This window comes from Fundulus heteroclitus, chromosome 14 (genome assembly GCF_011125445.2).
Source record: "Fundulus heteroclitus isolate FHET01 chromosome 14, MU-UCD_Fhet_4.1, whole genome shotgun sequence".
Taxonomy (NCBI): domain Eukaryota; kingdom Metazoa; phylum Chordata; class Actinopteri; order Cyprinodontiformes; family Fundulidae; genus Fundulus; species Fundulus heteroclitus.
In genome coordinates this window covers 1,903,447-1,915,497 of record NC_046374.1, presented here as the reverse complement: position 1 = coordinate 1,915,497, position 12,051 = coordinate 1,903,447, and the positions used below count along the sequence as shown (strand labels likewise).

The window sequence follows — 12,051 nt, the reverse complement described above, 5'->3', positions numbered from 1 at the left end:
GGATATAATTTTTATGACTGCAAAAGGCACTTCCTACTGTGTCCTCTAGTGGCTAAGAGTGAATGTGAATGAGGTGGCATTCCTCAAGGCTAGGAATAAAGACCTGCAAAGTTTAGGACGATACTTAGGCGGTTATATGATATCTATGATTCAATGAGAAAAATAACAACAACTCTGGGAACTGTTTGAAACCAGATGAGATTCATGTTATTTGTTTTCAAAGCTCATATGCAGCAGCTGAAATGACTGTTTTGGCTTCAAATTAATAGTTAAAATAGCTTTTAAACCACACAGATTTGAATCTAACATATTTGCCCACTTGTCCCATGGGAATGTCCTCTCTCTTTCTTGGGGCCTTCCCAATCAGCAGGGATCCACATACATTTGAATGAATTCCAACATCAAGCTGGCCCTTATTTATGGGAACTAGAACCTTTTAGTCCGTGGCGTTTTCCTGACCTAACACACACAAAGTAATTACATTAAAAAGCCTTCTTATTGAGCATCAAATTTGATGCCAGTGTTGTGAAGCAGGGTAATATCTTACAGATATATATAATTGGGTACCCCAAGGATTATAGCTGTGGGAAACTGGATTAAGCATTATTAGCAGTGAAAGAAACTATCTCCATGGAAAACTAAAAATACTTGCAGGGGGACTACTAGTGTATGGTCTGTTCCAAGAAATGTCATAGTTATTTTATCAGAATGATGTCCGCTCTACTAAAAGGTCTAACAAAGACTCAAAGCATCATGAAACCTGAAGCAGGTAAAAACCCTTAAGGAGTTAAAATCATGAATTCTAAGACTAACGTAGAGTTAACCATGGTGTAACAAGATGTTTTTTTTTGTATTGCTGGTGACAGCAGAAAATTTACAAGTTTTCTATATTTTACAAATATACCATATGGTGGAAGAAGGAAGAACGGCAGCTTTCTCTTTTTTCGCAAACAACTTTAGGTGCAGTTTATTTTTTCATGTTCCATAGCCGAATAAGTCAGGAACACATACCCACTTTCATAAAAAACAACTAAAGAACACATTAAAAAATCCTCCTACCAACACATTGTGAGCGATTCTCTTAGATAGCTCCTTGGCTCTAAATCTTACCAATGCTACTAAAACATGAAAATGATAATAAATTATACACCCCAGCACTGAACATTGTATAATGTAATAAAACACATTCAGCAACTGCTTTTTTGATAGATAAAGATTAAGAATTTGTATAAACATTAAGGTGGACAGTGGATAAAAAGAAAGTCATTGTGTTCGTTGTTATTTTGGCTGCGTGAATTAAACTTCAGATTCACCCATCTCTTTTTAAAATAATATCAATATTTGGTTCAATGTATTCGTTTGCGCATAGTGCTTGAGGAAGCTGGAGTCAAAGTCATGCCTTTCAGATTGCAGATTACTCTTTCCCCTAATTTACAGTTATTCCTGAGACTGTTGTAACTTCTATTAGGGAGTTTTTTTTAGTCATGGTGGATGAAGTCTGAGCTAAATGATACTGAGGGCCATACAGTAAGCATGTGACCAGCTTCCCCAGGCAATAAGTACCATGTATTTGGCATTTCAGATGGATGCTCCTGGCCAAGAAGCAGCAAGCGGAGCCAGTGCTGGAGCTGGTGTCCAAGTGGAGATTGTTCAAGGAGTCATTGAGAACCAGCTGGTGAGAACTTGTGCATTCATGTCAAAGCAGAGTTATTAAACATCTGGATAATACATTCAGGATGTTTCAGATGCTAAAGTGCGTTGTGTTAAGCTGTAGTTCAAACATGTTGATAACATTCATTGTGGTGCCAAGCTGATTAATTCAAAACTACATTTTCTCTCCTGTAGGTGGATGTTATCGTGTCGCCTATGGTTGGCCACGACCCTGTCTCTACCCACATAGGAAAGATTTTGAGCAATATGACTGCCGACTTGAAAGCAAAGTTTAACAAAGAAGCAGGAGAGGCAACTCTGCCAAGTGAAGCAGTTTTGGTTGAAGGGCTACCTGGTCTTAAATGTAAAGCAGTCATCTTCCTCAACCTACTCTGCTGGGATAATAACCAACACGGAACCGCAGTCCAGGTGAAATATATATTTAGATGTTGTACTGCACCTAAGTTAGACTTCACTATGTCTTCTTCGAAACTACAATAAGCGCTGCTTGCATATTCCAGGCATTGAGACGGGGAATCAAAAAGATTCTAGCTACTTGTAACATCAGAGCCTACAGTTCAGTTGCTCTTCCAGTTCTTGGAACTGGCGCTCTCCTGCGTTTTCCACACAACATTACTTCCACGATTCTCCTGGAGGAGGTTGGTATATATGGACAAAACCGCACCAGTGGATCACCCTTCCTAGTTCGATTCATTGTTCATCCAAAGGACAAACAATCCAGCCAGGTTAGAGAAATATTCTTACTTTTGATTTAGAATGATGGTTTTATTTTACCACATTTGAGTTGTCATAGGTGTAATAATATTTTTCCCTTTTCATTTGCAGGCCTTTAAGTCTTCCCAGAGTGTATTGCATCAAAGAGGATTCATAAGCAATGTTGATCCAGATCAAGGTTGTTTCATTTGTTTAATTGCTTTTTTCAAGATAATAACCAATTTAGCAGCTAATATTATGTATAATTTGATTTTGGCTAAATATCTGGTTTTAATTATGATCATTTCCAAAGAGAAGGCATATTGGATAATGGTAATTTCATGACAACGCATGCACTCCTTTCATAAACCAGTCCAAAGCAGCCTGAAGGTGCCTCCTCTCCATCTCTATGTGTTTAAAAAAAAAAGGACCGGTGCGCTAAGGGGGTTGAAGTCAGCCTGCCTCTGTTACACCCCTCACTCCCCTAGCAGAGTAGTCACACTCACTCACTAAGTGACCTATGGGAAAGTCACCACCATAGGTTCAACAAATGCTGTAGTGATGACCATAAGTGTAGTTTTTCATTCTATGTGCATATTGTGGATATGTGATTACATGTAAAGATTCTGATGAGGATATTAAAAATAGTGGGTTTTTTTTCCATGTTAACTATCTATTATCTATCTTGCATCAGTGTTCTGGCTCCCTGGCAGTGCTAGGATGTAATTCATAAGTTTCTTTCAGACTTTATTATCCATTGGCTAGTCTGTTGCCAGTGAGCTTCAGTTGTTTTCTGTTTAAACTACATGTTTACCATAGGAAATTCTCAAATGCTTTAAGATGTACTCTTAGAGAAAGTTAAGCTAGCTACATGTAAACCTGTCTTGGTCAAGGTTTTGTCGATACTTTCAACAAAAATTAACCTCATGTAATGCATACTAAAGTGGCAACCTTTAAGAAGTTACAATCCTTCTTAGTTTCTTTATCGCATATTGGCTCTCAGCTGAGTAGGTTAGTAACTTCTGACGTTCACAGTGGTTCGCAAGTGTGGAATCACAAGTTCTCAACCAAACTCAACAATCACAAAAAATTGGGCACTTTGGTCTTACCTACAGCTTCTAGTTGCTAGTTAATGTACTGATATTGGTTTAATTTCACAGATGATCAGAATCTGCAAAGGCAGTATAAAGTACAAAGAAACTACAAGGATGTTTTACACGTTCAAAACATCGAGAAAAGCAAGTCAGCACTAATAGCTTTCATATACTGTTATACCATGGCCACCTGCCAATGTATTTAAAGAACATACAACTTTGAAGGTGTATGCTATTTTTAATGTAAACAACAAATGGGATAAAACCACAGAACACTTTAGTATGCCTAACTGTTCAACACCCACTGTTCATCAGCATGAGAGATGATCCAATATGTAAGCTCTGTGGGCACAATGGATCCATGGCACACATCTTGACAGAATGTAAGACCGCCCTGTCTCAGGGTTGGTGTAGGTGGCACCATGACAAATAACTGGTAGTGCTCGCTGAGATCTTGGAACAGGAGATAATAAAGAAACACCCTTGCAACATCAAGCCCCAACAAATAACATGTATCAAAGGAGGGAGCAAAGCTACCAGCACCCCCCAAAGACACAATAAGCCTCCAGCAGACCTAATGGAAGCTCAGGGTTGGTTTACAGAGAAGGCTTCAATTCCCAGATATCATTCAGACCACCTTTAGACCTGATGCAGTATTGTTCTCTACTGAGGAAGGAAGACCATTCTGATAAAGTTAACGGTCCAGGAAAGAAAAATGTGAGAAGGCATTTATGAGGAAGTCAGATCAGAGGAGGGGTAACAAAGTGCTTCACAGAAGAAACAAAAACAGAGGATAAAATAAAACAAATAACATTTAAAATATAAAACTATATTGGCTGGATAAAAGCAACATCTAAAGAGAGGTGTCTTAAGGCGTTTTCTAAAAGATTTCACAGAATCCAAGGCTCTCAAGGCTAGAGAGAGAGAGAAAGAGAGAGAACGTTCCAGAGCCTTGGAGCCACCACAATCACCTCTTGTTTTAAAATTTGTTCTGGAAACAGTTAAAATGTTATGACCTGAAGATTTCTGAGAGTGAACAGAAATGCATCCAGAAATGCATAAGATGGAGCTTTGCCATGCAAGGCTCTCAGTAATGGTTAAAATCTTAAAATGTACTCTAAAACCAATCACAAGCCAATGAAGAGCCTTAGGTACTGGAGTAATGCGTGATTCTCCTGTCATCTTTAGTCAAAAGCCTGACCGCTACATTCTGTACAACTTGCAGTCCGTCCGTGGAGGGTTTGTTAAAACGTGTGTACTGTACAGTAATTCAGACGAGAACAGATAAAAGCTCAGACAAGCATTTCAATCTCTTCTTTAGAAACAATAGATCTAATCTTAGCAAAGTTCCTGAGGTGAAAAAAAAAAAAAAACAGGACTGTAGGGATAAGGGTTGGCAGACAGGATTGTAACCAGTGGAGATCAAATGTCGAGGTTTCCCAGCTCAGTCAGCTTGGAAGGTATTGTCTGCAGTGGGGTTGATAGGAAGTGAGAGGAAACAAACATTGTGAAGGCAGAAGAGAGAGCCTCATGTTAAGGCTGGCTACCACTGTAGACCTGCCATCAGGAGAGTGGTTTATTTTCACTTCACCAATTTAGACTATTTTTTTGCAGATCCATCATATAAAATAAGACTTAAAAAAACACTTAGATTATAGGTTGGAATGTAACAAAAAGGTAAAAACGTGAGGGGGTGGATACTATTGCAAGGCACTGTGTATATATAGACCCATTTAAAAAATTTGGATATCATTTAAAGGTTTATCTATTAATATATTTTAAATATATCTTCTATTTACGGCTGATAAAAAAACATAATATTTAAGATTAGAATTTTACATCAGGGCAATAAAAAACATTTTCATGCATCAATGTGTTTGAAAGTATAATTTATGCTTCAATGTTGGTTTTCCTAAAAGTTACTTTAAATCTTACTTATCGGAATGCATACTTTAATTTATTAACTATGACTGCGTATCTTACCATCATGTTGTATGCAGAGTAGGCTGGAGACCTTAGTGGTCTAGAGGGTTGATACACTGACAACAAGTCTGTGATATATTTAGGTGCTAAGCCATTTAGGGGTTTATAGACTAACAGAAGTATTTTATAGTCTGTTCTCTGAGAAACAGGGAGCCAGTGTAAAGACTTTAGAACTGGGGTGATGTGCTCTACTTTCTTAGCCTTAGTGAGGATACGGGCAGCAGCGTTCTGGATCAGCTGCAGTTGTCTGACTGGCTTTTTTATTACACCTGTGAAGACACCGTTGCAGTAATTGATTTATTTGACCAAAATAGACACATGGATATTTTTTTGGAGATCCTGCTGAGACAGGCCCTTTAATCTTGGAAATGTTCTTCAGGTGATAGGAAGCCAACTTTGTAATTTTGTTTAGATGCTTTTGGATGTTCAGGTCAAGGAACAAAGTGGAGGGGAAAACACACTGAACGACTTTAATGTATAATGTAGAGTATGTAATATAAAGAGAAAAGGCTTTTTTATTTATTAATTTTTTTCACTCTTTGCTACCTTCTCTACAGGTTCCTTTTACCAATGTGTTTCTCTGACTAATGATGAGATCACAGCCATGATGGGTAAAGTCAAACTTCAGATCCTCTGTGGTAACATCATCAATGCAGGAACGGACGCTATTGTCAACACAACCAACTTTACTGACCTGTCTTTGGGTAATATTTTAATGTTTACTTGTTAAAATATATAGAAAATGACAAATGGTGTTTCTCACCTAATGTAATACATATGTTATAAACTCCGAAGGGGTCTCCAAAGCCATTCTGAAAGCTGCAGGCCCAGCTGTCCTTGCAGAGTTGAAAAAAGGTAAACCTCTTAAAATATAAAAATAATCCATTTTAGATGTGCATAGCTTTTGTATCTTTGTTAAAAAAATATTTTAGAGCATAAGCTGTGGATTCTATTATAATTGTCACCATCAGAAATCTGTTTTACTGTAAGGTCCATAACAATTAGGCAGATACGTTTTTCTGATTTCGGTTCTGTACACAACCACAATGAATTTTAAATGAAACAATTTTGATGTAGTTGAAGTGCAGACTTTCAGCTTCAAATCAATGGGTTTAGTAAAACGTTTGAATAAAAATTAGAGGAACCTAAACATATTTTACATTTCAGGGGCTTGTACGTAATTGTGCAAATTATTCTTTTAGTTTCTGTTTTTTAGGGCCATTCTGTCCAACAATGAGTCTTTAACTATTGAAATGCATGCTCAATGGGGTAAGATTAGATGACTGACCAGGGCATTCAATAATTTATTCACTTCCTTGCTATAATAAACTCCTGGGATGTTTTGGTTTTATGTTTAAGGTCCTTGTCCACCTGTATTATGAAACACCGTCCAATTAGCCCTGCATGCCCAAGCCATCACACTGCCTCAGCTGGGTTTTACAGATGATGTGGTATCCTTTGGATCAGGAGCTGTTCCACTCCTTTTGGTAGCGTTGGACATTGATATGCCTTCCTCCTGAAGTTCGCTTTGTTAGTTGTTGTGGAGGGGTTTCTCGTCGTCATGGAAATAATCCTGCGATCATCCATTACTGTTGTCTTCTGTGGATGTCCAAGTCTTTTTGCCTTGCTGGGTTCAAAGGCACTGTTCTTTTTTCTTTCTCAGCATATACCAAACTCTAGACTTTGTCCCACCTGATATTGTATCAATGTCCCAGATGATTTTTTTTCCATTTTTGCAGTACAAGAATGGCCCTTTTCACCTACATGGAGAGCTCTTTTGTCCACATCTTAGTCCATTCACATCAAACTCTTCCAAATGCTAGCACCACAACTCAGATCAATTCCAGACCTTTTATCGCCCTAATTGATAATTATATAAAATAATTCCTCACACCTGCACATGGAATTGCCTTTGAGTCAATCGTCTAATACATTTTGGTTACTTTTAAAGGTGGATAACCTGAAATGAATGAGAGTATGTGTCCACTATATTACTATAATTAGAGTATATTTCAGTGAACAGGTAACAAAAAATACAGTGGCCAATTAGTGATGGACCAGACGGTATATATTATATCATGTTTACTTTTCCCCTTTTGTTTTTAGTGGGAATTCCAGCAGATTGCATTTGCTCAACTGCAGCTGGGCAGCTTGGGTGCAAAGAAATCATCCATGCCAGTTTCAAGGGCAAAACTCAGAGGATCCGCAACACTTGCCAAAAGATCCTGCAGCTCTGTGAGAGCAAAAGGTTTGGCTCAGTGGCTTTCCCAGCCGTTAATACAGGTTTGTAAATCTGGTTATGTTTTATTGAATTCTTACAGTAGTGAATCTGTAAGGTGAGAACAAGTACGAAGTAAAGATGTTAGGGTTATAGTTAAGATGTTTAGAACCTGGTTTACCGGCATTACAAAGAAATACCCAGACAGCTATTTCAACCATGCAAATAGAAACATAGCTAATGGTAGCATGTGAAATTACATCTGTCTGTTTACCCTTTCAGGACAGGCCGGTATGGACGCTGGTGAAGCTTGTAAAGCAATGCTGGATGGCATGGCCTCAGCCATCAGGGAAATAAATCCAAATTCTCTGTCACTGATCCGCATTGTGATCTTACTAAAACCGGTCTTTCAAGCTTTCAGGTTAGCTGCCGGCTCTACAGCAGTCATGCTATATTGTTTTTTGAGTCACTATGCATTATTTAAAATTTTTTTTAATGTTTTAATGTTCTGACAGATCAGAGGTGGAAAGTCGTTGTGAACAGGATGTTCAAGGATGCTTCACCCTAAAAGGTTATATTACGTTTTTCTCAGTGAACCAATTACAACCTGGATTGAAGAGGCTTGCATTAAAACGACGACAATTAATCCAGTTGGCATTTGTAGTTCATATTACAGGCTAAACACTAGTATTATGATCCTTGTAGACACATGAAATAATAGTAATTTCGTTGCTTGTTTAAGAAAAAAAATAGAAACCAACATGATGAATGCAAAGAGCTTGTATTTGGACACAAAATTCTCAAATATACTTTTGCCCCCACGATAAACTTAACCTAGGTCAAGGGGATTTTTTTCTTTTTATAATCCATCAATCAAAAATATTAATAAAACTCCTAAAGCAAAGAGCAGATCATTAAGGTTTAATATTTCTCTTTCCAGGTATGGCTAAACGACCAGTGGAGAAAATACTGGAAATGTTTTTAGGAATCTCAATGCCTCCATCACCACAAGACCAAACATTCCTTTTGCCAAAGCCTGGTCCAACAGGATTACAAGAAACCCACGGTGGCCTAAATGTAACCAAGACAACAAAAGATTTGAATAGGAACGTTGTGCAAGAGCTTTCAGAGGAAAAGGATAAAGAAAAGGTGATGTTGATGGTTAGCACTGAGTGGGCGATTATAGATGCTAATGGAGAATTACGGGACCTCTGCCTGCTCAAGAAGGAAGCTATCCTGGACAAAGAAGAAGTGGATATGGTGACGCAAGACAGCAGGATGTTCAAAGTAAACCTAAAAGCTGGAGAAGCTACCGAGTGTCTGACAGGCAAAACATACAAACTGAAAAACACGGCAACTGAAACTGGTAGATTACTTATTGGAGTTACCCATGGTCATATTATTCAAAGTCTAAATAACTTTTTTTCCCCCTTTTTATCATTTAATATCTCAAAATTCTTCGATTAGGCTGTGTGGCTTCTGCTTTGGCACTGAAGTTACCACCACACTGGGAACCTATGAATGGAGAGGTCTTTACAAAGGTAGAGTTACAGCCTAACTCACCTGAGTATCAGGAAGTAGCCAAGGGTTTCCACTCTAACTACCAAATTCATAAAGTAAGTTTGCTTACACCTCCCCCCCCACACACACACACACACACAAGTATGACAGCAAAAATAAAAAAATGTGACTTTTTGTTTGGACCCAGATTGAACGAGTACAGAATGTCTTCCTATGGCATGCCTTCAGTGTCTGCCGGTACCGTATACTTTCTAAGAATGGTGAAGCAGAACTGGGTGAAAAGTTACTTTACCACGGCACATCTGCAGCATCATGCAACACCATTGAAAGAGATCGATTTGACAGGAGTTATGCAGGAAAGCATGGTATGCCTTTATAAAATGAATTGCTTTCTTTGATCAGAAGGATTTATGCAAAATGGGAAACAGAATTTATCTCAAGATGTTTATTGTGTTAAATGGATTTTTTTTTTTATATTCTTAAAGCTGCCATTTATGGAAAGGGGGTGTACTTTGCCGTCAACGCAAGTTACTCAGCTGACAAGTACTCCCCAGAAGACGAATCCGGCCTAAGAAGACTGTATGTTGCTCGAGTGCTTACTGGCCGCTACACAGTTGGAAATTCCTCCATGAAAGCGCCCCCTCCTCGAGGTGCAGATGCTACTGACTGCTTTGACAGCGTGGTAAACAACCAGCATCAACCCACCATCTTTGTTATCTTCCATGATGACCAGGCCTACCCAGAGTACCTCATTACCTTCAGCTGAGTAAGAATGAGGAAACTTGGATCACAAGAAAGTTTCTCAAAAATGTCGAGTCATTGATGATGAGCTGTTGTTTTTTGAAGCCTTTATGCTACCTTTATAGAACAAGAAGATGCATTACATTTAACTTGGTTATACCGAAATTTTGTGTCCTCAGTATAAGCCAATTGTAATTTAAAAAGCCTAAAATACTGCTGTATATAAAGCTTTGAACACCATTTTGAAGCCTTAACAATGTCCAATTCCTAGTTTGGAATTTTATACCTATAGATTCACTGTTTACTCACAGTAACATTACTGATTTTACTGCTGCTGATCGACCTGGAAACCCTACAGTTCGACCTTGCAAAAATCATTTGGCAAGGTCAAACTGTAGGAGTTCAAAAATCTAAACTTTTCTGTCAAATCGTGTCACAGTAACCAATCAGGGACTGGTTGTTGTTGTTGTTATAATTGGTGAAGGAGTGCAGCAGTACAGCAGAGACAAAGCTTTTTTCAAACAAAGTAGGAGATAGAAAAATTAATGTTGACATGGGATGAAGTAAGGAAGGCTCTTTACAGGTTTGTGGGTGACTTTGAAAAAAGAAGTCAAGTAACTCCCCAAACTGGGAGCATCACTGGAGGACCCGCAGCATTGTTCAGGTTTCTCCATTAAATACAGTACCGTGACTCGCTTGGTCAAATTCCGGTCTGCCCTTTAAAGTTGAACAGACAAGCAGATAGAAGCTCCTCCTATTTAATGACATGGGAAAGCCACTGTCACCATTTGTAGATGCGAAATGTACAGTGGCCAACCATGCAGTTTACATGGAAATTTCGCAGGAATCGCATTCAGTGTGAATCTATCATAAGAGTTTCCTGTTGAAAAGAAGCCCCACATCTTTTTTTCTCACCTCCTAATCTCACTGTTGGTATGATGCCATTTTGTATAAAACAACTGAAATTCATTACGTCCGTTATATATATTTTAGAGTTAGTTTATTTACCTGATAATTTGCAGACAGCATCTATGTTCTGTGTCAGTAATAAAGCCCTCAGACCCTGTTTATGTGTCTTGTGTTTGGTTTCTGATTTTCAAGATAGGCCACCTTTAGAATATTCTTTAAACAGGAGCCTGAAGGGTCATGAATTGATGTCAGACCTTTTATATACCCCATACAGAAACTTAGAGTGAATGTTTGAACTCTGAAATGTTGTTACCAGAGTAATCTGTAGTTGAGTTTAAACAACTAGTAAAAAGCTTGTAATGTATTATTCTCCATTTCAAAAATCTAACTGGGATTTTGTAATGTAGCCTACTATGTTTCTCATGGTTTGGTGGATGCAAACTGTAAGCAATGATAAATATAAACTCACCGGCCACTTTATTAGGTACACCTGTCCAACTGCTCGTTAAAGCAATTTTTTAATCAGCCAATCCCATGGCAGTAACTCAAGGCATGTTTATGGTCAAGACGATCTGCTGCAGTTCAAACCAAGTATCAGAATGGGGAAGAAAGGGTATTCAAGTAAATTTGAACGTGGCATGGTTGTTGGTGCCAGACGGACTGGTCTGAATATTTCAGAAACTGCAGGGATTATCACGCACAACCATCTCTAGGGTTTACAGAGAAAGAGAGAGAATATCCAGTGAGAGGCAGTTCTGTGGGCACAAATGCATTGTTGATGCCAGAGGTCAGAGGAGAATGGCCAGACTGGCCACTTGTTACAACCAAGGTATGCAGAAGAGCATCTCTGAACGGACAACATGTCAAACCTTGAGGCCGATGGGCTACAGCAGCAGAAGACCACACCGGGTGTCACTCCTGTTAGCTAAGAAAAGGAAACTTAGGCTACAATTTGCACAGACTCACCAATTGGACAATTTTTATTTTTGTGTTTTATCAATGGCATGGATTATTGTAGGACATATTTTCAAGTATAACATAATTTAAATGAATGGTAATGTCAATTCACATTTAAATTATAAATGAATTGATATAAGATTCACTGTTAGTCCCAAAAGGGTGCATCTTGTTTCTAAAAGCTTTGAAAAGCTTCTGCTGAAGCATAGTGCAGAAAAGTAGTCTTGAAAAGAAGAAAGAATTTTCTGACAAAAGAAAATGGAC

The 12,051-nt window shown here is 38.3% G+C and overlaps 1 protein-coding gene across 1 annotated transcript in view; it reads left to right on the top strand.

Annotated features, from left to right (window-relative positions):
• The window catches only part of LOC105921281 (protein mono-ADP-ribosyltransferase PARP14), a gene marked incomplete in the record, with an annotated part of 115,697 nt that extends 104,710 nt beyond the window's left edge, over positions 1-10,987 (top strand). Inside the window, 13 exon segments of the mRNA XM_036146025.1 lie at positions 1,623-1,675; positions 1,846-2,079; positions 2,172-2,396; positions 2,497-2,563; positions 5,999-6,145; positions 6,237-6,296; positions 7,548-7,724; positions 7,942-8,080; positions 8,175-8,230; positions 8,600-9,025; positions 9,127-9,275; positions 9,368-9,545; positions 9,666-10,987. Coding sequence (XP_036001918.1) covers positions 1,623-1,675; positions 1,846-2,079; positions 2,172-2,396; positions 2,497-2,563; positions 5,999-6,145; positions 6,237-6,296; positions 7,548-7,724; positions 7,942-8,080; positions 8,175-8,230; positions 8,600-9,025; positions 9,127-9,275; positions 9,368-9,545; positions 9,666-9,946 — 2,192 coding nt within the window.
• Positions 10,988-12,051: the final 1,064 nt, after the last annotated feature.